The sequence below is a fragment of the Balaenoptera physalus genome, assembly GCF_965194825.1.
Source record: "Balaenoptera physalus genome assembly, chromosome: 11".
Classification (NCBI taxonomy): Eukaryota; Metazoa; Chordata; class Mammalia; order Artiodactyla; family Balaenopteridae; genus Balaenoptera; species Balaenoptera physalus.
The window spans coordinates 38952823-38977948 of NC_138896.1; the positions used below are offsets into that span (position 1 = coordinate 38952823).

The 25126-nt window shown below is 42.6% G+C and overlaps 2 protein-coding genes, 1 long non-coding RNA gene and 1 pseudogene across 16 annotated transcripts in view; 2 read left to right on the plus strand and 2 right to left on the minus strand.

Moving 5' to 3' along the window:
* The window catches only part of SLC26A8 (solute carrier family 26 member 8), a 71572-nt gene extending 64530 nt beyond the window's left edge, over window positions 1-7042 (plus strand). For all 9 annotated transcript variants that reach the window (XM_082412570.1, XM_082412572.1, XM_082412571.1 and 6 more), the window contains 2 exons: window positions 4-188; window positions 1045-7042. In XM_082412570.1, coding sequence (XP_082268696.1) covers window positions 4-188; window positions 1045-1332 — 473 coding nt within the window. In that variant the 3' untranslated portion in view covers window positions 1333-7042. The remainder of the gene's footprint in view (window positions 1-3; window positions 189-1044) is intronic.
* A 316-nt stretch (window positions 7043-7358) lies between these two features.
* On the minus strand, window positions 7359-8714 carry LOC309638184 (suppressor of cytokine signaling 5 pseudogene; annotated as a pseudogene). Its single transcript has 2 exons — window positions 8649-8714; window positions 7359-8452 (listed from the first exon to the last, which is right to left on the minus strand). The product of its transcript is annotated as a suppressor of cytokine signaling 5 pseudogene (transcript).
* A 2091-nt stretch (window positions 8715-10805) lies between these two features.
* On the minus strand, window positions 10806-16857 carry LOC309637695. The gene is made up of 2 exons (XR_014250760.1): window positions 16623-16857; window positions 10806-12067 (listed from the first exon to the last, which is right to left on the minus strand). It is a non-coding gene; the product is annotated as an uncharacterized lncRNA (long non-coding RNA).
* Window positions 16858-16930: 73 nt separating this feature from the next.
* The window catches only part of SRPK1 (SRSF protein kinase 1), a 92037-nt gene continuing 83841 nt past the window's right edge, over window positions 16931-25126 (plus strand). For 4 of the 5 annotated variants that reach the window (XM_082412583.1, XM_082412585.1, XM_082412586.1 and 1 more), the window contains exons 1-2: window positions 16940-17053; window positions 17582-17642. In XM_082412583.1, coding sequence (XP_082268709.1) covers window positions 17041-17053; window positions 17582-17642 — 74 coding nt within the window. In that variant the 5' untranslated portion in view covers window positions 16940-17040. Of the gene's footprint in view, window positions 17054-17581; window positions 17643-25126 lie in introns of all 5 variants that reach the window. The other variant, XM_082412584.1, reaches the window with a different exon arrangement.

Here is a 25126-nt window from a genome sequence, read left to right on the forward strand (position 1 = left end):
TAGCTTCTGTGGTCAGGGCACTTGAGAAGAATGATTTCTTTGATGCTGGCATCACCAAGGCCCAGCTGTTCCTCACCCTCCACGATGCTGTGCTGTTTGCTTTGTCAAGGAAGTTGCCAGAGTCCTCCGAGTTAAGTGTGGATGAATCGGAGACAGTGATACAAGAAGCCTACTCAGAAACAGACAAGGTTGGATGATGTGAAGCATCGGAGTGGGGAGTGGTGTGGCGGTGAGGTAGGAGGAGACACCTAATCAGATAGAGATGAGCAACGTCCAGGAAAGGTTTCTGAGTGTGGCTGTCCCAGAATTTGAAATGTTGAAAGGCTCCCTTACCAGTTGGTAAATAGCAGTAAACCTGAGTCCCAGGTTCCCACACTGCCATAGCATCTGGGTGTCATTCAGGATCCTTTCCCAACTGAAGAGGGGTTACCCAACCCAGCAGAGGCCTCAAGGATCTTTTTACAGCAGGCTTGGTTAGTGCCAGTGCCATACCAATTAATAAATATTTTAAATATCTCCCTTAGCTATCCCTTTAGAATCCGCCCCCCCACCACCACCCTTGGGATGGATAATAAAACTGATGACCTAGCAGACGTAAAGATCTGCCAGTCTAACTCTATGGCTAGAGAAAAAGGTGGGGACTATAGACAGAGATAAAGCTAAAGTAGATAGCAGGAGGCCAGGTCATGAAGGTCCTGCCAAGGATTACATTAGGGGCTTGGAAAGACAAGTAAAATCAAGAAGACAAGATGTCCAGGAATGCTGACAAGACCATTGCTGTTTAAATGGTTGACCATGAAATCCAGGCTGGCTAGAAAAACTAGAGAAATTGGAAGTTATGGATTGATTGAGCCTGAAGCATGGTAAGTAACTGAGGAACCAGAGGGTGCAAAGAAGATGAAAAGCAAATTTAGGCCAGAAATATTTTCTACTTTGCCAGGAACCCATGCTTTCTGGTACCTTAAGTCCTACTGTATTCTTTAATTCCTTCAAAAATTAAATCTAATTGGGAAGTTTTAACCCATCTAATTGTATGTATTTCAGAAAGAAGAATCAAAACATAAAATGAGCAGCCGTCTTATAGAAGCCCCCAGAAGTAAAAGTCCAGCCTTCACCATACTCCAGGACCCAGTAACAGAGGAGGAATCAGAGCTAGACTTTGATCTGTATCCCACGCAGGAGTCAGAACAAGAGACTGGGCTAGATCCGGACCTAGACCTGGATCGCGAGATGGAGCCTGAGTCAGAGCTGGAGCCTGAATCTGAGCTGGATCCAGAGACAGAGACCAAGCCTGAGCCCACATCCAGGCCAAGGTCTCAGCAGCAGTACTAGCCTCCATATCAGTCTATAACTCCCCAGTCCCCACCTCAGACTCAGCCTAGGACACAGTCAGTAGAGAGGAGGCATCAGCTTATGAATTCATTTACATCCCAGAGCAGTGCCAGTGAGGATACCTTGGAGATGAGCTAGGAATAAGGGGTCAGATTCCCTCAGCAAATCCTCCCCACCCAAATGGGGCCACTTGGTCTGGAGACGTAGGCTAGTTACAAACTAGCAGTACTTGCTTTGGGACTCCTCCACCTGTTGGCCTTCTTCCTTCCTCAGTGCTGGGATCTCACTCCCAGATCACAATACTAAACACCAAGAATTATCTCTGAATTCCTTATCCAGGTTCACTTCGTTTCACCTTCAGCAGATGTTCCACTGAAGGATTTCCTTCTTCACACCCCTCACCTCTGTGCTTTTTTTTTTTCAGACCATCTCTAACTTATTCCTCTCATCTGTGTTCCCCTTTCTCTAAAGAGATGAGGCTCAAATAAAATACATAACTCTAGTTACATTTGGACCCTTCCTACATCTTCTCCCTTTTCTGTATTCTGTATGCTGAAGGAAATGTCAGGTGGAAGAAATTCCAGAAGTAGGTAGACACGGGGCGGGGGAAGAGATGAGCAAGAACAAGAAAAACTGTGTAGCATTTGTACTTTATATGTTATCTTCACTGCACTGATACAGGGGGAAATAGGTTAAGTTAGGCCAGGCTGGGACTTCCCTGGTGGTCCAATGGTTAAGACTTTGTGCTTCCAATGAAGGGGGTGCGGGTTTGATCCCTGGTCGGGGAACTGAGATCCCAAATGTCGTGCAGTGTGGCAAAAAAAAAAAAAAAAGTTAGGCCAGCCTGTGAAGGCTTGTAGGCTAAAAGCACTTTTGCCATCACTCCAAGGTCAGGATCTTATCCTGACAGTGTTTCGGAAGGCCAATAAGCTGTACCACCCAACGAGAATGTTAGCTCTATAGAACTCCCACTGGTCTTCAGATTCACATTCACCGTTGCTTCTTTCTTACAGGTTTTTAAGATCTGGGCAGTCTAGAATCTGTACTCTTGGTGGACCAAACAGTTAAAATCTGTGACAGACACAAACCCCTTAGGAATTGGAAAAGTCAATCAAATCACTAGTTTGGTCCAAATTCATTTAAAGAAATTTCCCCTCCTCCATTAAAAAAAATCTAGTATTAAGGTACAACCTGAAGAGAAATATAAACCCCTGGGCAAAGGCATTGGGAATACTGAATTTTATTTCCCACTCAGTAAGCAAGATTCCCCTTGCTTAGAAAATCAACTTCTCTCACCTGTTAGATGAAAGAAATACTTGTTAAATTAAGTGTCTCTTATCACAGAGATAACAGGTGCATTTATTCATTCTACAAACATTCACTAAGCATTACCCCCCAAACTGTGGGGTAAATAAAGCAATATTATCCATCCCTACTTTACACATGCATAAATTGAGACATAAGTTTTGTAACTAGCCCAAGGTCATATACAATTGTACCCTAAAAGAGGTGGGGGCCCAAGTTACCAGCTTCATTTGTTCATGTTTACTCAACACATTTATTGAACTCCTGCTATGTGCCAGCCACTGTCCCAGGTGCTGAAGACACAAAAATAAGCAGAATAGATGACAAAGATAATTATAAATTGTGATAAGTACCTTGACGGTAAAATACAGGAAAACAAAGAGGGCATACATCAGGAGGACCTGAACCTATCTTGGGTGTCAAGGAAACTCTTCCTATGGTAATGACAATGACCTTGCATCTGAAGGATGAGAAAGAGCTAGACTGAAAGTAGGTTCCAATGACTGCTAGGAGGGCAGAACCAAACGGGGGACCAAGAGTGGTAACCATGGGTAAGTACAGAAGCTGGGCACCCAGGGACACAGCCAGATGGAGCCTAAGGGTGATTACCATGGCACCAAGGTCTCAACCAGAAACTGGTTCAAACCAGGCTGTCAGGGTGGCAGGAACAAGCACAGAAATGTTTCAAAACCAAGTAAACATTTCACATTTAAAACAGGAGACTAGGAAGTGCACGGAGAGCCCAGCTTCTGTGGGCTGCCGCCCTCTCGCTCCAGCTCCCTTCCATTCCCACATTTCCATCAGAGGAAGGTCTTTAAACACAGAACCAATGGCTTCTGACACTCTGGTTGAGTTTAGACTTCGGACCTTTCTGTTATAACTGCAACACAGCTAAATCTTGATTTTCATGCATGACCTCAGAAAGACCAACCTGATGCTTGGACTATAGTCTATCTTTAAAGCATATTCTCCATAAATCCATAGCATCCATCCCCTCCTGAAATAGTAAGATGAAGAAAAATGGTCAGTTGATTGTAAACAGTTCAGCATTAAAGAAAGGGTAAAGTGAGTAACAATTCAAAGGCTGAGTCTTCTTCCAAAATGCAGATTGCCTGAAATTCTAAGATGTTTCAAACTTTACAAAATGCCATGGTTTGGATTGGTTAGCTCACTTTTCATTGCGTGGTCATCATTGCAGATTTTATATCTCTAATAAGAAATTGGAGAAAAAATTTAAAGACTAAAAAACTAGTATAGGCCAGATCTGAAAGAGTATTTTTCTCCATTACTGAAAAAATCTCAGAAGTAGTTTATGTTCTACAGTAAATGGGTTACGGGGCATGATTTTCACATATAAGAAATTAAGTGAAATCAATAGAACTGCAGAAAACTAGGTTTGGAAAAGAGATTGGTCAAAGTAGGTGACCCTAGGTGCTGTCTCTAAATATTAATACATTAAATGTCACAAAGCCCAATGGATTGTGACTTGATCTTACCCATATCTGATTTAAATGACGGTTAGATGAGACTTTGGACTTAGACCTTTGAGTTGATGATATGTGAGAAGGACATAAAGTTTGGGGAACCAGAGATGGAATATTATGGTCTAAATGTTTGTGTCACCCCAAATTCACATGTTGAAATCCTAATCCCCAAGATAATGGTATTAGGAGATGGGGCCTTTGGGAGGTGATTAGGTCACTCTTACAATTATTAGTGGGATCAGTGCCCTAATAAAAGAGGCCTCAGAGAGATCCCTCCTCCCTTCCACTATATGAGGACACAGCAAGGAGACAGCCATCTATGAACCAGAAAGTGGGTTCTCACCAGACATCTAATCTGCCAGCACTTTGATCTTGGACTTCCCAGCCTCCAGAACTGTGGGAAATAAATTTCTGTTGTTTATAAGCCACCCAGTCTATGGTATTTTGTTATAGCAGCCCAAATGGACTAAGATGCCCAAGGACTTAACTATATTGCATTTAGATTCAACTCTCATTTATAGGTAGAAATAAAGGAAGTAATGGCATAATCCCAGGTCATTAAGGGTCTTGAGATTATAGAATCTCAGTGCTAAAAAGGACCATGAGGGTCATCTGGACCAATTTTACCCATCAAGTCTCTTACAATTAAATTTAATTTGCGACTTCCCTGGTGGTCCAGTGGTTAAGCCCCCGCACTCCCAATGCAGGAGACACAGGTTCGATCCCTCGTCGGGGATCTAAGATCCCGCATGCCGCATGGTGCAGCCAAAATAAATAAATGAATACAAAAATAAATTTAATTCGACAAACACTTATTGGAAGACTCACCATACCCCAGATACTCTGTGTTTCTGTAATCTATTACTGCATAACAATCCACCCAAAATTTAGTGGCTTAAAACAATAGTCATGTATTTGTTCATTATTCTGCAATCTGGGCTGGGTTTAGCTAGGCCCATTCATGAGGCCGCAGTCATCTAGAGATTCACCTAGAAATTGAAGATGGGTTTACTCACAAGTCTTGACATCTCAGCTGGGATGGCTGGAAGAGCTGGAGGGTGGCCAGGCAGCCATCTCTCTCTCCACATAGTCTCTCTGGGAGGGTACCTGGACTTCACACAGCAGCTCAAGGCAACGTGTCACCCGCCACATTCCACAGATCAAAGTAAGTGACAAGGCCAGCCATGATTCAATGTGAGGGCAAATACACTCCACTTCTCGAAGGGAAAATAATTTATGGCCATTTTTAATCTACCACACCATGAAAAAAGAATGAATAGAATATGATATCTGCCCTCAAGGAGCTCCCAAGCTACAAACATGCGGGAAGAGAGTGTCATGCCTACTAAATGAAAAGGTGATAATGATGAGAGGTAAAGTGCTATAGAAATACAGATGACAGGAAGGGTTAGAAAGAATGTGGGTCAGGGAAAATTACTGAGAAGAAATGACATTTGAGCTGGGCATTGAGATTAAGTGGGATAAACACGAGGCTCCCAATGGACCAAGGATGAGCAGAGGGTGGGGGGCCACAGCTACTGTGGACCAAGTGTCCATCTGAGTAAGCACCAAGAAAAATCTTGAGTTTTGTTCTGGGAAATGATTAAATTACTTGGAAACAGTTTGATCACTTCAGCTATGACTTTTATGCTTTGTTAGGTGAGACTAGAGCATCATTTAGTATAGGGCTAATTATCCCCTCAAATTGAGACAAAGTCTTTCTAAAAACTCTATCCAATGCTCTGAATATTGGACTTAATATAATCAAAGGAGCCTCATGCTTTAATTAACTTTGTGTTATCTTATAAATTTGTTAAAATACAGCTTTTCATTGTAAGAATAATTGTTGCTCTTTAATGAAAATCTATAAAATACAGAAAAGCAAGGGGGAAAAAAAAGAAATCTCCTGTACTTCCATTCCCTAGAGATAAGTTCTGTTAACATTCTGGGGTGTTTCTTTTGTTTTACTAGAAAGCATGGGCTTTGTCTTAGTAATGAAGGGATTCTTACCTCCCAAAGTTATAGAACTTTTCCTTTAGTAAATTAGAGGGTGCTTTGATTAAATCTAAAATACCACCATCCCAACATGCATTTCTTGATCTCAAGGACTGAGATAAACAACCTGGGAACCCTGCTGGATGCCCACACCTGGCCTGGGCCCTCTAGGAAGCGCCAGGCCTACAACTTTATTTCCAGTATCCTTTCTTCAGATTTAATAAATTTAAGGGAAATGCCAGGGAGTTGACAGAAATCCAGTTTACTTAACAGTACCTTTCACAAAACAGACAAGGAGACTGAGTATAAACTATAGCAACACTTAAGTGAAATGCACTATGCCTTCATGCCAGAAAATTGCATTTTTTTTTTTTTCCTTAAAGGAAAGCAGTCTTTATTTTGGGGACTTCCAAAGCTTGATTTATAGTAACTACAAACATTGCTACTTTTGAAAGTTTATAGAAAAATTTTTAGAAAAATGGTAATTTCAAACATTAGTCACACTGTTGTAACACTCATCCAATAATTATTTATTCTTCAGTAAGAAATAGAATTCTTCACAGCAAATGCCCCAGAGTTGCCTCACTCAATTACTACAGCCATTAAAAACCCATTAACTAAATCAACTAAATGTTTTTGTAGCCTTACTGAACACCTGTAGCTCTATCCTCTGTTGTCTCAATAGGCACCATGTTTATCTAAGTAACAGTAGATCACGTCTGACAGATACTAACACTAAGCTTACATACTGTACTGAAGAAGCCTAACACTAATATGTGTGCTTGCTATAGGTGTACTCTCTGACGCACATAAAAGCAGATCTAGGGAATGCCCTTTGGGGATGGGAGAGTTTACTTTGCCTTGACTGGTTCTCAATCTACCCAGCGAACTCTAACTTTTTGTTTTTAATGACACTCTTTTAAAAAATCCTGGGCTTCCCTGGTGGCGCAGTGGTTGAGAGTCTGCCTGCCAATGCAGGGGACACGGGTTCGAGCCCTGGTCCGGGAGGATCCCATATGCCGAGGAGCAACTGGGCCCGTGAGCCACAACTACTGAGCCTGCGCGTCTGGAGCCTGTGCTCCGCAATAAGAGAGGCCGCGATGATGAGAGGCCCGCACACCGCGATGAAGAGTGGCCCCCTCTTGCCACAACTAGAGAAAGCCCTCGCACGGAAACGAAGACCCAGCACAGCCATAAATAAATAAATAAATAAATAATTTAAAAAAACAAAAAACAAAAATATTAAAAAATCCTGTAACATTGATGGGAAGGGGGCCCACCACCATCATATGTGGTGCACCTACAGATGACTGCATGGCAGTTATATTGCGGCCTAAAAGACAATGTCCTATTTAGTGATATAGTAAGCAACGGTCCAAAAAACATGCAAGAGCTGGGATCTTTAAAGCGTTCCACAAAAGTCCTGTTGCAGTGGAGGAATGAATTGTCTAAGGGTCGTGAGCATTAAAACTAAGGTTATGATTCCATTGTTCAATTTTGGCAGGCAGGGATCTGTTGTCACGTCAGAAGATCACAGAAAAGAGGAGTCTTCGCAGAGTCCCTGAGCAAAAATGGGCCTTCAGGTTTCTCTTCAAGAACAGCTCTGCTTCGTAATGGTTCATCACTCACCAGTGACAGGGATTGCCTGTAATCTGAAGCAAATTGGGCATGAGGCAGTGTATGTAATCAATCTGTTTATGGACTTCCCAAGCTCTCCATCTACTAACATGGGCGTGACTGTCTCCGGATACCTGACGTTGCCCTTGCCTGCGTGATTGCAAACACTGGGTGGTTGTGTCCTCTTCTGAGTCACAATTAGCTTGTGGAATTGAAGAATTGTTCTGATTGATTTCAGTCATTCTAGGAGCTGACTTTGGTTCCAGTTTATATAAAAAATTAACTGGTGCAGTGTCTTCAGACGTATGTATTTGTGCATCGGGAAGGGGATCAACCTCTTTTTCAATACCAAGCTGCCTTCTCTCTCTAAGCTTATCCTCTTCATCTTCTGTAGAAGCCAAGGATAGATCAAACATATCAAAAAATGTTGAATGTGGGCTCACAGGAATATACTGTTTCATCAAAGGCCATATAGGGGCTAAATCTGAGACAGCAGGAAAAGAACATTTCTCAAGCATTAATTCAGAAAGGCTTGTTTTTCTTTTATTAGAAAAGAGGAGCTTTGACCGCTTGTTGTAAGTTCTCATGGGAAAACACAAGCCCACAGTATCCTACAACCTCTGTCTCCTATAGTGTTGCTGGAAATGATGTTCATGTCATGTACAGAGCTTATGCCATTTCGCCTCTCTCCTTTGAAGTCCACTTCGAGTTCCACCAAACTTTTTTTTTTTTTTTTTTTTGGCAGTGCAGCTCGTGGGATCTTAGTTCCCCGACCAGAGATCAAACCCAGGCCCCTGGCAGTGGGAGCGCCAAGCCCTAACCACTGGACCACCAGGGAATTCCCTCCACCAAGCTTTTTACCAGTATCCAATGAACTTTGTGTCTCTGCAGAACAAGAATGTTTTTTCTTCCTACCCCACAGAGCATGTCAATAGTAGAAAACTCTTCTTGCAAGTCTTGTTCCTGGGGTGACACATGCATTGTTATCCATTTCAATGTTTATTTCAACAATCTGAGGGGTTTCAGTGGCACAGTTCTGGTTTCTCCTTGAAGAATTCTTTGAAGGGCTTAATCCCAGTCATAAGGCAACATTTCCTCTTCAGGGACTGCTCTGTTGCTGAGGAGCTGTCTCCTATACTGCTTTTTTCTCTTTGACAGACAAAACATCTGTCGGAGTTCATGCCCGCATTTTCACTACAGCTTCCTCCTTCATGGCTGAAGAGATTCTGACACCTGTATTGGAAGTTATTCCATATTTTCCCCACTTTATCTGTTGATTATAAGCTCGTGACCAATAGCAGGCAGGGCTTTGGAGGGGCAGGAGCCTTGAAGGAAATATGTTGTTCTTCTGGCCACAGATACGCATGGTGCCCTTAACCTGCTACACTCACTGAAACTTGCCCAGTGGTGTTCGTTCCTCCATAGAGCCTGACTCCCTGCAACATCCTGATGCATCTTATAAATGGTGTGTGGGAGACCCAGCAACTCAGATGATCCCCACTCTCCCACTCGGCTATTACCCTGGGGTGCTCCTTCTCTCCCAGGTAGCACTCATTTATTAACCCTTTACTGTGTATCAGGTTCTGTTCTAAGCACTTCACAAAAGCTAACACGTTATTCTGCACAACAACCCTGTGAGGTAGGGCTCTTATTACTCCTGTTTCCTAGATGAGGAAACTGAGGTACAGGAGGTCCCACTGCCCTGGATTCCACCTGAGGCCCCTAACTCTACCATCTTGTCTGCTGCTTAGCATCTGTGCCAGTGAACGTTCAGAATAAGTCCAATAGTGCAAATTTCTGGCCTAGTAGAGGGAAAGGTGGTGCCACCAAAAGGAAAAGAAGCAGGTTCAAATGAAGGACAATTCCTATTTACTGAGTGCATGCAACGGTGCAGGTACTTCACAGGCATGATCATATTTGTTACTTCCTCCAAAGCCTCTCCTTGAGAGAGGGACAGTTATTCTTTTTATCCAGGGTAAGACTCTAAAGACCAAGAGTTTGCCAAAAGTCACCACTATTCAGTGTCAATGTCAAAATTCAAACCCAGGTGAGATGCCAAAGATTAGGCCTTTTCTCTACTCAGTGCTGCTTCAGTTTGGGGAAAGGTGACTTCTTGGTGCCTTTGAACTGAGAAACTCAAATCAGTGCACTGAGTGCCTCTGTGTCTCTGCCTCCTGCCCTGGTCCCTCCCCCACCATACACCCAGACACCCATGGTTTTTACATTCTTTCATAACATCCCAGATAATTCACTGAGCACCTACTACATATCTGACACTTTTCTTCTAGGCCCTGGAGATACAGCAGTAAACAAAAGTCACTGTCATTCCAAGGAGTAGTGGGGCAATCAAAACAAATAAACAAACAAAAAAGGCCTCTCCCTCCACAAAAAATCATTCTCAGGTTCACTGCCAGAGGGTGTATAAACCTCTCAAAGGTCCAAACAAAGGAACATATTGAAATACTGGTGTTTGGATTGAGAGAGTAAGTAACTTTAATGACTTTTTGCAAGTCAGATGGTTTCCAATTATCTGCTTTCAACAAAACTGAATAAGGACCTCTTGGAGTTGTCAGTTGACGGTCATTAATATAAATTTTGATGATGATTACTACGTGATTTTTGGCACATTTGAAAGGAGTTTAAAAAAAACAATGATACTGCTGTGCCAAACCCTTTCCATTCCCATGTACTTATTTTATGTGACCAAGTTTTCGTAGCTATTACCAAAAAAACATGAATAGAATGATGCAGGACTTACTGAGAAAAATCACCTACCTTTGCACTGAGGTATATTTGCAATAAAATTTCATCTATCACAAAATGATCCTATATGTTATTTTGATTACTCATGCGATAATAATACTCATAATGATAGGTAAGAAAGCTTTTAGAGGATCATGATCTCAGGAAACGTTTTTACAAATTAAATTACAACATAAACACACATTTGTATGGTGGAGAAGTATGATAGGATGATCAGTGTAAGACCTTTAAGCATAAAATTGTATTACCTGAGGATAAACTTCTGTGAGAGTAAAATGAAATAGAAATACAAGTTCAGGGAGAAAAGGGGGTAATGTAAAATTTCTTAAAGTGATTTTTATTTTTTACATATAAAAATGAATGATGGTGGGTATCAAATTGCTATTGTATTTAAATTCCATTGGATGGCATTCAAAACTGTGATGTTAACAGTTCTAAAGTGTCAATTTCCTTTGCAATCTGTATGCCTTTTATGTAATTTTCTTGCCTAGTGACCCTAGCTAGAAAATCCAATACAAGACTGAACAGAAGTGGTGAGAGAGTGGACATCTTTTTCTTGTTCCTGATCTTAGGGAGAAAGCTTTCAGTCTTTCACCATTAAATATGATGACAGCTGAGGGTTTTTCCTCAGCCTTTATCAGGTTGAGGAAATTTCCTTCTATTCCTAGTTTGTTGCATGTTTTGCATGGGGGTAGTTTCAAAAAGTTATTTTAGTGAATAAGGAAGCAAAATGTTTGAAAGCTCAAGTTCCTTAGAAGCTCTGTCCCTGCTATACCCCCAACAACAAGCACAGTGCCTGCATATGGAAGGGGCCCAATCAGCATTTGTGGAGCAAACTATCTCCCTCCTTCCCCCTTGCATTTTATACTCCAGTGATGTTACGCTGTTTACGGTTTCCCCACATACCATGCTGTCTTCTCTGACCGCAGGTTCCGTCCCTCCCTTCTGTTCCCAGCTGACACCTATTTGATGTGTTCCAATGCTGCCCCCGTGTCATCTCATTCAGGAGATGCTTCTCTCCTCACTCCTTCTCAAATCCTGAGCTGAGCGGGCCTCTTTTTTTGTACTCCTGTGGTACTTTGTGCATCTACTGTATTTATAATCCCCCACTAAACTAGACAGGTGATAGGGTGTGTGGTTAAGAGTATGAATTTGACAGCCCGGCTGCCCAGATTCAAAATTCTGCCTCTTACTAGTTTGTGCGACTTTGGTTGTACCTCAGCTTCATCTGTCAAACACAGGTGATAATAATGGTACTGATCTCATAGAGTTGTTTGAGGGATGAGGGGTAACAGTGTCCAGTAAACAGTCATTACTATGTAAGAACTAGCGAATATGTGTGTATGTATAAATGATTCACTTTGCTGCACACCTGAATCACAACATTGTAAATCAACTATACCCCAATAAAAATTAAAAAAAAAAAAAAAAAAGAGAATTAGCTATTAAGTCCTACAGGGCAAGGGCTATGTTTTCTTCTTCTCTGTTTCTCGAAGCCCTTAGTCTCCTGCCCGGGCTGCAGTGGGTACTCGATACATGTTTGTCATGAGGGTGGGCCTGGTGGAAAGTATCTGAAAGAAGGAAAAGAAAAATGAATTTGACATTGCATAGCAGGTAGAAATCAGAACTCAAATGTCTAAACCATGTTGCCCATTTTTACGTATTTCCTAAACAGTCTTCACTCTGGCCCCGACATTGCCAAACTGGAGAAATTAAATCTGGGGCCAGAGGTTCCAAGAGGACAGAGTGACCTCAGAGAATATACACAAGTCACAAGAGCTGTGCTGTGCCTGCCTGCTAATGAATGTTAACAAATGTGTGTGGCAGATTTTAGTCAAAACTTGTTTTCTTTATATCCCGGGAGTGAGGATGTGGGGCAGACAAATCCTCATTACTATACACTTCTCTGGTAGGAGTTCTTTACCCAGGTAGAAGAACTAAGAGTTGGACACGATCAGCGCAGGTCAGTTTGTAACACCCTGCTGCCTCCCCAGAGCACCTCCAGGGAGCAGAGGAAGGGCTCTACCTGCCTCCAGAACCATCAATCTCTGTAACCTCCTCATCGCTAGAGAATCTCCTCCCCTCCTCCAACCTTCACGCTGTGGCCAGAGCATCCAAAAGGATGCATAGTTTCCCACCCTACCAAGCCAAGGCTTTTATTCTTTTATTTTTTTAAAGATTTATTTATTATTTATTTTTTTATTTTATTTATCTTTGTCTGGGTCGGGTCTTAGTTGCAGCATGCGGCATCTTCATTGAGGCATGCGGAATCTTTTTGTTGCAGCACGCGGGCTCTTTCGTTGCGGTGCACAGGCTTCTCGCTAGTTGCGGCGTGCCGGTTTTCTCTCTCTAGTTGCGGCGCACAGGCTCCAGGGTGCGTGGGCTCTGTAGTTCTGCGGCACACAGGCTCTCTAGTTGAGGCGTGCGAGCTCAGCAGTTGTGGCGCACGGGCTTAGTGGTCCCGCAGCATGTGGGATCTTAGTTCCCTGACCAGGGATCGAACCCACGTCCTCTGCATTGTAAGGTGGATTCTTCACCACTGGACCACCAGGGACGTCCCAAGGCTTTTATTCTTATACCTCCTCCACCTACTCCCCTCAACCCTTCACTCCAGCACAATTTCCTTGTGAAGTATAAGCTTTTATAGAACAAAGCCAGAAAGCGGTTTATCTCCAAGCAACTTCTGTTCTCAAGCCTCTCCAGCGATCAGGGAGCCCAAGAGGCTGACTTCTTGCTTGGAAAGTGCTGGTTGCTTTGGGTGTATCCTACAGACTGCCCAGACAGGCTGTGCTGGATCTTTTGTTTGCCCTCCAGATTCACCCTCCACCCTCTCCACCCTGCTCTGTGCCCTGGGAGGCTGGCCTGCATGGACTGCATCACCCAGGCACCTTTGCCTTCTAACTTCCAGTTGAGTTTTGTCAGTGGGAGGCACTAGCTGGAGAGGATGATTGGAGAAAGAAGTTGGGTATATATTTCCCTGCTGCGCCATGGTTATATCCCTTTATCAAAGGGCACAGCTGTATTCAGGCAGTCCTTTCTTACTGCTACAGCTCTGTTATGGGTTGAATTGTATCCCCATCCCCAAAAGATATATTGGAGTCCTAACCCCCAGAACCTCAGAAGGTGACCTTTTGGAGATAGGGTCTTTACAGAGGTAATCAAGTTAAAATGAGCTCTTGAGGATGAGCCCTAATCCAATATGGCTGATGTCCTTATGAAAAGGGGAAATTTGAACATAGATTGAGACACACATACAGGGAAGATGATCTGAAGAGTCGTGGAGAAGGCAGTCACCTACAAGCCAAGCAAAGAGGACAAATCCTTCCCTCATAGTCCTCAGAAGTAATCAACCCTGCTGATGCCTTGGTTTCAGACTTCTAGCCTCCAGGGCTGACACAATACATTTCTATTGTTTAAGCCACCCAGTTTGTGGTACTTTGTTAAGGCAACCCTAGCAGACTAACACAAACTCTCATTGGGTCTGGTAACACCGCCACCCCTTGTGTCTTCAGGCCTAGGGTGGTGAAGACTCCCAGCATTGCTAGTCCTCACCATCCCTAGTTGGTTTCCCTTAATCCTGTCCACACCACAATCTCTTTATTCAATTCTCTTCAATTATTCTGTTGGCTGTGCCATGTTTACTGATACTCAAGTCTAAAATATAACTATATTTTCCCAATATACTTCACAAAACTATCACAAAGGCAAGAGAAAGTTCTATTGGGGTTCTCCAATTATGCAGACCTCTACTGGGAATCTTATTCAAGGTAAAGCATCTGATATATTTTCACTTTCTTCTTCTGTTGCCTATTTCATCTTGCAGGACATAGGGGAAGCCATGAGGGGAAGTGATACTTTGGACTTAATTCAGATCAAAATTGTGAGAGTTTGTGGTAATCAAGGTAGGGAATGGGTGTGATGAAACATGTATCCTACACTTTAGGTGCTCATATTTCAAAAATTCCGAAGAAGCATTAGGTAAGATCCTAGGACAGTCTTAAAAAATAAGTTAGCTCAAAAGGAATGGGATCTTGCAGAAATTAAATTCTGACACTGCCCATGAACAGCAAAAACACGACGACTCATGTTCTCTGAATAATCCTACTTTTAAAAGAACTTGCAGAAAAACAGTTGCGGGAGAGGCGTATGCACTTAATTGAAAATGAATACCAAAGAATGGCCACCACTTTTAAGAATAACTTCTGGAAGGGGAAAATCCAAAATAGGATAAGTCCTGTGAAAACAGGGGGGAAAAGTGATTTTTAAAGTTACATTTAAAGCGAGAAACACAAAAAAAGGTATAGGCTTTAGAATACGGGAAAAAACCAAACTAGCTTATATGAACAATTATAGAAATTAAAGAAAAGGTGTGAAGAACTGAAGCATGCTGACAGACTGGGGAAAAACAGATGAAAGAAAAAGGAGAAATAGTCAATTCTAGGAACTCAGTCCAGTGACCTTGACACTGACTCTGGAAAAATCCTCAAATGAGTTGTTAAACAGATGGCTGGTGAGCTCTTAGAGAGTGAATCAACAGTCACTCAGAGATGTATTTCCTTTTTGATGGATCTGCACTAACCCATTTGGGTTTTAGCACAGCTCTCCTGTTGTCCCTCTCAGTGTTTTCTCTCCCTCATCTAGACCTTTCTCATAAACTGCACATCATTTATTCTTTGATTAGACAAATATTTGAGCACCTAGTAAGTGCTAGGCACTAATTTCCCCATTCTGGGACTTTCCCTCAGCCCCCAGCTCTCTCCTGTCTTTTCTAAACCCCGTGTGGTTTTCCTGCCCTGGCAGAATCCACAGACTCCAGGGCTTGACTGTCTGCCCCAACTCTCCTTTTGTTTTCAAGGATAGAATTGGGAGGAAACTGGGTTGCAGTTTTCCTTCGCCAACAGGTGCTGTCCTCTTTTGCAATATGCCCAGAAATGCTATCATTCGGGTTCCATGCAAGATATTAATTACCTCAATTTCAAATTTAGCAAACCTACATTTCCAGCCTCACGTTCCACTTCATCTCTTCAGTCATTACCAGCCCCAGTCCCTGCCTGTAAGTTTCCAAGCCTGTGCCTTTTTGCTCAGTTGATTTTCTCATTCAGGAGCCTGCCATCTCCTCCACCTCTGGATATCCTACACATTTCCCAAGACCCAGCTCAAAAGCTGCCTCCTCCCTGGCTGGACTTAATGACCTACTTTGCTCAGTAAAATCCCGCTCAAGCCCCATGCTTGACCTGTGCAGCACCATTGTAATTTCATCTTCCCTTCTCAGTCAATTAATTATTTGTCTGTCTTGCCCACTGGAGTCTAACTTCTTTAAGGGCAAGGGTCTGCAGGCTTCCACCCAGTCCAGCTGCAGTACTTTACAAAGGGGTCGGCAAACTAAGGCCTGAGCAAAGTATGGTTGAAATAGTGGAAAAAAGATCAACAGAAGAATAATATTTCATGATACATGAAAATTACATGAAATTCAAATTTCAGGGACCATAAATAAGAGTTTTTCTGAACACTGAGAGCCCCTATTTTCTATGACTGCTTTTGAGCTCTAGTGGCAGAGCTTAATAGTTAAGAGATCTTATGGCCCCCAAGATCTCTTGGGGTTTACTATATGGCCCTTTACAAAACAACTTTTCTAACCCTGCTTTACAACAAGGATTTGATGACTGATCACTGTGTCAGGACACCAAGGTTCTGAGTACATATACCCTCCGAGTTTTAGTTTATTTGTGTATTGGAAGTAATAACTATGTTGCTTTTAAGCTGTCATGAACATCAAACGAGATAATGCACTTAGAAAAGTATAAAAATATTCTATAAAGACAACTGTGTTTATCTGTACTGAAAAGATGATAAAGCGGTAAAATAAGAAAACACTGTAAGTTTTTATTCTCCCGCTTCCTTCGTTTACAGTCTTCTCTTGAATTTGAAATTTTAAGGGAAAACTCACTTTTAAAGTTTTATTTTTTAAGTGACGATAAAGTCACAGGTTCCTTCCTTCCAGTCTTTCTTTTGTGTTGCTCCCACCTCCTTTTCTTTCTCACTTGTAATTCCCGCCCCCCCTCCACTTTCTTTATATAGTTTCTCAATTGGCCCTCACAATAACTCAGTGGAGACACTGGGACACACCTGATTATTCCATTTTACTGACCAGGAAACCAAGGCAGATTACAGTTGGCTGCGCAGGTCTGACTCAGCACGCAGGGAACCCTCAGTGCCACGCTCTTCGCCATTCCTTAGGGGCAACTGCCCGGCAAATAGAACAAAGCTGACCCTGCGAGGCTTCCAAGCTCGGTTCTCAAACACCCCTTGCGTGTTCATCCTCGGCGTTCTTTCCTTCACCCCTCCTCCCCCATTCTTTGCTGCGCCCCCCCTTCTCGGGAACAGGTGGTAGGCTCCGCGCTCAACGCGCAGGCGCGCGCCGTCGTGGGCGGGGCGGGGCGGGAACTGGGGGGCGGGGTGTGCGCGGGCTTGGTTTTGGGCCGCGGCGGGAGCGGGAGTCACCGCCACTGGAGTGCGCAGGCGCCTGGCAGTTACCGGTCTCGCCATGGAGCGGAAAGGTGAGCGGTGGAGCGGCCTCCGCCACGAGGGGCAACGGCAGCCGGGGCAAGGCCCGGGTCAACGCCGGGAGCTTCGCCTAAGCGCCGCCGTCCGGTCCCCGGGCGTGCGGCGCCCCTCCACTGAGGTGGTGCCGCCCCTCACCCCCCGCCTCTGGGCAGCCGGTCCGCGCCCCTCAGCTCCGGCGTCCTTCCGCGCCGGCAGTCATTGCCTCTCGTTCCCCGCCAGGCCGGCCCGCCCCTTGGGGCCACTCCAGGGCCCGGCCCTCGGCAGGCGAGGCCGACCCCCGCGCGCCAGCCCCCTGACCCGGCCTGAGCCCCTTCCGGCGTGCCCCGCCTGGGCGCTGCTCTGCGCTCCGTGGGCCGCCAGTCCCCTGAGCGGCCGCCTGGCCGACGCCGCGGCGCTTGCCCCGGAGCCGCCCCTCAGGCAGGCCCCGCACCCGGGCCTCGCGCCCCTGCTGGGTCTCCACCCTCACCTTGGTCTCTTTCTTTCATCCCTATTCGCCCTTCATCCATCCCTCTCTCCTGCAGTGCTTGCGCTCCAGGCCCGAAAGAAAAGGACCAAGGCCAAGAAGGACAAAGCCCAGAAGAAGTGAGTCTCGCGCCCCAACATCCCTTCCTTTGGATTTGCCCCCGCACCTCTTCTATGGTTGCACGCCTTGAACGTGCATCGGGTTTGGACACCCGGCGGCCGCAGCCACATGGCCTCGGGACTGCCGAGGAGGGTAGCGCCCCGTGAACCATGTGGGCGGGAGCTTATGTTGGTGGAGGCCAGGTCTGCGTCTTAGCAGCCCCGCGCCTTCTGGAAAGGGCTGTTGGGAGAGGACCGTAGCCCGACCGGTACCTTACCTTCCCAACTCCAGAGAGGAGGCACAAGCTCCCCGAGTTTGAGCCTCCCCACGGAGCTGGTAGATCATTATCAGTTTGCGAACCCTGCTCTCTATCCATACCTGCTTCCCAGCGTCTTAATTTGCCTCCTCCGTCTGCAGGGTAGGCGGCAGGGAATTCTTGAATGAATTTTCCGTATTTTGGTCTGCTAGCCACACGCTCCCTTTTATAGAGGAGGGCATGGAGCTTTCCCCTGGGTTAGGCAACTTCCTGAGCCTGCAGGCGCCTGGCCTTCCTTGCAATGTGCAGGCAGCCCTCTGGGGTATGCAGCCGGTTTCTGTTGCTGCTTCTCTTTTCCCTGAACCTCAAGTCCTCGCACTGAATGCAGATACCTTCTGGAGTGGGCATCACAGTGGTGACGGCGAAGTTCTTTAGCCAGCACTGTTGCTGATTCTGGCTTGGTGTGTTAAGTACCACTTGCCGGTTTTTATCAGCAGGATGCAGAATCGTGGTTTAGCGCTATTGTGGGAAACACAAAAGTTGGTCAGAGCGTCATAGAAACGCCCAGTAGAGGGCTTCTGCAAGTGAGGCTTAGTCTGAAGAACTTTTATCTTGTGCTCACATTTAATTGCAGAGGGCCTTGGAAATTGTCTTTTAGACAATTTGTACTCAGAAAAAAATGCATTATTTTCATGACACTTTTCCATTTCCTTGGATCTACGTGGAGTTGTACACCATCTAAGTCTTTCTGAGCTGATAAAACTCATTTCAGAGGCTTTCCTAGGTTTTCTTTCTGAATGATGATACAAGATCCTGGCATGTGTGCGTGTGTGTATGTTTGTGTATTGTTTTTGGCAGCTGCCTAATGTTTCAGGAGAGCAAACGATGACTTCTATCAATAGAGCTAAAGTGGTAGGTTACCTCACCTCTTGCTTCATTTCTATCAACTGTCTTATGAAATTTTTTATTTTGTGAAGTGCTTGGTAACCAGTGCATTTAAATGTGAGTTTATATATGTTTGTGTGCGTATTTAATTTGCCTCTTGATTATCCATGTATGGATGATTCAAAAACCAGTTTTTACTCCCAGATTGGTTTAATGGAAACAGCCAGGAGCTAACCTGGTTCTCCCGTGCAGTGGGAATTTAAATGTTACTCTGTGTGTGTGTGTGTGTGTGTGTGTGTGTGTGTGCGCGCGCGCGCGCGCGAGCGTGCGTGCACAGCCTTAGTTTTGTTACTCTCTGTGGAGCTGATATGAATGTGTTATAAAACCATATGTTTTCTGCTGATGTAAGGAGGTGGTGATTTTATTATTCACTGTATTATTTAGATTTCATCTATCCTGGTCTCTCCACTTGGAAATTAACCTTGATATTAGCCTGAATCAGCCTATAATTTGGGAGATAAATATGTATGGGTGATCATATACTTTATTTTTAACACCAGATATTCATTACTTTGGATTATCTATCTATTTATTTATTTATAATAAGTTTGTTCATTTATTTTTGGCTGCGTTGGGTCTTTGTTGCTGTGCATGGGCCTTCTCTAGTTGGGGCGAGTGGGAGCTACTCCTCGTTGCGGTGTACGGGCTTCTCATTGCGGTGGCTTCTCTTGTTGCGGAGTACGGGCTCTAGGCACGTGGGCTTTAGTATTTGGCTCTCGGGCTCTAGAGTGCAGACTCAGTAGTTGTGGCTCACGGGCTTAGTTGCTCCAAGACATGTGGGATCTTCCCGGACCAGGGCTCTAACCTGTGTCCCCTGCATTGGCGGGCGGATTCTTAACCACTGTGCCACCAGGGAAGCCCCATGGATTATCTGTTTAGACCATATGCTTTATTTGTAAAGCTGAATATATGTAATTTGGATTATCTGTTACTCCTTCATTCACTACTGTGGGTAACGTAGAGTCACTTGTATAAAAGCAAGTGAGTAGTACAGATAATTAGTTATTTTACTGAATATTTCATCTTGTACAACTTTGACTCCTTGAACCACCCCCATTTACTTATAGTTTCAGAGGTGCTTAATTTTTTATTTTGTCTTCAATTAATAGTTTTTCTTGATAATATTACTTTTTCTTTTTTTTGGTTTCTCCAGCCTCCTTTTAAGTACTTGAAATGTCTAATTAACTTGGTTAGAGTACTGTGTCAGAAGTTCAAGCCTCACCTGTCTCAGGTAAATTGACTCTATTCCTTGACTCTTGACTGCACTCCTGACTTCTAGTCATTTTGCAAAGGCAAGCTGCTAGTTACCAGGAGATCAGTCAGGGAGAAAGTCTGAGGAAGAAGGTGCGATAGTTTGGTCTTTGGAGTGAGTCAGATCTGATTTGAATTCTGATTTTGCCACTTTTTAGCAATCTGACCTTGGATTACTTAGTTAAGGAAACAGTCTTATATGTTATGACTGGTAGCTCAGTCATAATGAAAACTCATCAGGACTTGAAGTTAAAAAAAAAACCAAACATTTAAATGAAAAATTTTAGAAATTTTGGATGTACAACAGTAAATAACATCCTAGTAACTTAATCATGGTGTGGAACAGGTGGAAAAGATTTTCAGTCCCCTGATTTTTTAGATCTTAAAACTAGAATCTACATACTTTAAATAATATTCCCATGGAGCTGAACCTGTTTGTAGCAGTGTCAAAACTGGAATCCAGGGCTCCTGCCTTCCAGCTCAGTGCTCTTTAGGATTTGTTTCCTTTGGGTTCTTTTACTGTGCTGAAAGATCTGACTTTGGGGATTTTTAGTTGTCTTTAGTAGTTTTATTTGAGGAATTCCTTCTCCATTTCAGTTTTTCAGACACTGTACTCTTATTTACTAACATTAACTAGTTGGTGATAATCTCTATTTTACCTTACAGATAAGGCAATTGAGATTTGCCAGATTACTCCCCTAGAAAATTTAAAGCTAGGTTTCTAACCCAGATCTGACATACCCCAAAGCCCTGGATACTAACCATTGCTGTCTCCAAGTGACAATTCCTTTTGGTGTATCTGAGGACAAATAAGAATAGCGGCTGAGTGAACAGAGGCTTCTGAATAAGGGACCTCAGGACGCATGGGTGTTTAGGTACACTTTCATGGCACATTGGGTATGTCTCTTAAAGGGTACAACATCCTAGCTCCCTTTGAGCATTCAGTTTTCAATGTGTATATCAAGAGCTGTGTGCCTTTATCTGTTTGTCATAGGTTTTTATAATTTAAGACAATTTACGTTTGCTTTTTTTTAAAGATTTATTATTTATTTTATTTATTTTTGGCTGCATTGGGTCTTAGTTGCAGGACGTGGGATCTTTGTTGAGGTGTGCGGGCTTCTCTCTAATTGTGGCGCACAGGCTCCAGGGTGGGTGGGCTCTGTAGTTTGTGGCATGCAGGCTCTCTAGTTGAGGCACACGAGCTCAGTAGTTGTGGCATGTGGGCTTAGTTGCCCCATGGCATGTGGGATCTTAGTTCCCTGACCAGGGATCAAACCCACATCCCCTGCATTGTTAGGCAGATTCTCTACCACTGGACCACCAGGGAGGTCCCTATGTCTGCTTTCGAAATTGTTTCTATGGAATATAATTCCAGAATGGATTTCATATCTAATAATTTTACTAAGATAAAGGGATTGAGAGGTGGGAAATGGGGGTGCAGTTTTAAATAGGGTGATGGACGACACATTGATAAGGTGACACTTGAAGGAGGTAAATGAAGGGCTGCTCTAGGCAGAATATTAGGAGTGGGAATATTCTTCTAACTCCTGCTTAGCCACCAGAACTGGACAGTATTACTTGAAAAAGTTTCCCAAAGACGGTAATCTATAAGGTATCTTGTTTTAATTTCTTTTATTACTAAAAAGTTGACCATTTGGAGGATATATTTATTGATCTGCTACTATCTTTTGTCCATTTTTATGTTGGATTGTTGATCATTTTCTTGATCTTAAGAGCTATTAAGAATATACCTTTTGTTATGTGACAGATCTGTATTTATCAGCTTGTTAGCCTTTCAAATTACATTTATAGTATGTTTTTGACATAAATTGATTTTTTAAAATGTGGCTTATCTATTTCTTTGCTTTTTACCTTTGAAATTTTTGATGTCAACTGTCCTATGTTTAAAGAAAGTTGCATTTTTAACTTTGTGTGATTCCATTAAAGTATGTACTTTCAAAATTATGTACTGCTAGAATTGCATTTTAGAATTGCTCTTAGAAATATTTTCTTGTCCTCTTTTCTTTCTCAGTAAGTTTATGGACGTTAGTAAATTTTATTTGCATTAGTGTTTCTTCTACAGTGAGGCCCAGAGGCTTGCCAGTTTACCATGTTTCTTTAGATTACTACTTGAAACCAGCAACTTATTGAAGTGCTAAAAGTGGTGGGTGTTTAGGAACTCCTATATTAAAAATGAAAAGACAACTCACAGAAAGATAAACAAGTTGAAAAGGCAGAGGGCTATGTACCAGATGAAGGAACAAGATAAAACCCCAGAAAAACAACTAAATAAAGTGGAGATAGGCAACCTTCCAGAAAAAGATTTCAGAATAATGATAGTGAAGATGATCCAGGACCTCGGAAAAAGAATGGAGGCAAAGATCGAGAAGATGCAAGAAATGTTTAACAAAGACGTAGAAGAATTAAATAACAAACAAACAGAGATGAAGAATACAATAACTGAAATGAAAAATACACTAGAAGGAATCAATAGCAGAACAACTGAGGCAGAAGAACGGATAAGTGACCTGAAAGACAGAATGGTGGAATTCACTGCCGTGGAACAGAATAAAGAAAAAAGAATGAAAAGAAATGAAGACAGCCTAAGAGACCTCTGGGACAACATTAAACGCAACAACATTTGCATTATAGGGGTCCCAGAAAGAGAAGAGAGAGAGAGAGGACCCGAGAAAATATTTGAAGAGATTATAGTCGAAAACTTCCCTAACATAGGAAAGGAAATAACCACCCAAGTCCAGGAAGCGCAGTGAGTCCCATACAGCATAAACCCGAGGAGAATCACGCCGAGACACATAGTAATCAAACTGGCAAAAATTAAAGACAAAGAAAAATTATTGAAAGCAGCAAGGGAAAAATGACAAATAACATACAAGGGAACTCCCATAAAGTTAACAGCTGATTTCTCAGCAGAAACTCTGCAAACCAGAAGGGAGTGGCATGATATACTTAAAGTGATGAAAGGGAAGAACCTACAACCAAGATTACTCTACCCGGCAAGGATCTCATTCAGATTCGACGGAGAAATCAAAAGCTTTACAGACAAGCAAAAGCTAAGAGAATTCAGCACCACCAAACCAGCTCTACAACAAATGCTAAAGGAGCTTCTCTAAGTGAGAAACACAAGAGAAGAAAAGGACCTACAAAAACAAACCCAAAACAATTAAGAAAATGGTCATGGGAACATACATATCGATAATTACCTTAAATGTGAATGGATTAAATGCTCCAACCAAAAGACACAGGCTTGCTGAATGGATACAAAAACAAGACCCATATATATGCTGTGTACAAGAGACCCACTTCAGACCTAGGGGCTTATACAGACTGAAAGTGAGGGGATGGAAAAATATATTCCATGCAGATGGAAATCAAAAGAAAGCTGGAGTAGCAATACTCATATCAGATAAAATAGACTTTAAAATAAAGAATGTTACAAGAGACAAGGAAGGACACTACATAATGATCAAGGGATCAATCCAAGAAGAAGATATAACAATTATAACTATATATGCACCCAACACAGGAGCACCTGAATACGTAAGGCAACTGCTAACAGCTGTAAAAGAGGAAATCAACAGTAACACAATCATAGTGGGGGACTTTAACACCTCACTTACACCAATGGACAGATCATCCAAACAGAAAATTAATGAGGAAACACAAGCTTTAAATGACACAATAGACCAGATAGATTTAATTGATACTTATAGGACATTTCATCCTAAAACAGCAGATTACACTTTCTTCTCAAGTGCACACGGAACATTCTCCAGGACAGATCACATCTTGGGTCACAGATCAAGCCTCAGTAAATTTAAGAAAATTGAAATCATCAAGCATCTTTTCTGACCACAATGCTATGAGATTAGAAATGAATTACAGGGAAAAAACCATAAAAAACACAAACACATGGAGGCTAAACAATACGTTAGTAAATAACCAAAAGATCACTGAAGAAATCAAAGAGGAAATCAGAAAATACCTAGAGACAAATGACAATGAAAATACGATGATCCAAAACCTATGGGATGCAGCAAAAGCAGTTCTAAGAGGGAAGTTTATAGTAATACAAGCCTACATCAAGAAACAAGAAAAATCTCAAATAAAGAATGTAACCTTACACCTAAAGGAACTAGAGAAAGAAGAACAAACAAAAGCCAAAGTTAGCAGAAGGAAAGAAATCATAAAGATCAGAGCAGAAATAAATGAAATAGAAACAAAGAAAACAGTAGCAAAGATCAATAAAACTAAAAGCTGGTTCTTTGAGAAGATAAAAAAAATTGATAAACCATTAGCCAGACTCATCAAGAAAAAAGATGGAGAGGACTCAAATCAATAAAATTAGAAATGAAAAAGGAGAAGTTACAACAGACACTGCAGAAATACAAAGCATCCTGAGAGACTACTACAAGCAACTCTGTGCCAATAAAATGGACAACCTGGAAGAAATGGACAAATTCTTAGAAAGGTATAATCTTCCAAGACTGAACCAGGAAGAAATAGAAAATATGAACAGACCAATCACAAGTAATGAAATTGAAACTGTGATTAAAAATCTTCCAGCAAACAAAAGTCCAGGACCAGATGGCTTCACAGGTGAATTCTATCAAACACATAGGGAAGAGCTAACGCCCATCTTTCTCAAACTCTTCCCCAAAATTGCAGAGGAAAGAACCCTCCCAAACTCATTCTATGAGGCCACCATCACCCTGATACCAAAGCCAGACAAAGATACAACAAAAAAAGAAAATTACAGACCAATATCGCTGATGAATATAGATGCAAAAATCCTCAACAAAATACTAGCAAACAGAATCCAGCAACACATTAAAAGAATCATACACCATGATCTAATGGGATTTATCCCAGGGATGCAAGGATTCTTCAATATATGCAAATCAATCAGTGTGGTACATCATATTAACAAATTGAAGAAAAACCATAAGATCATCTCAATAGATGCAGAAAAAGCTTTTGACAAAATTCAACACCCATTTATGATAAAAACTCTCCAGAAAGTCGGCACAGAGG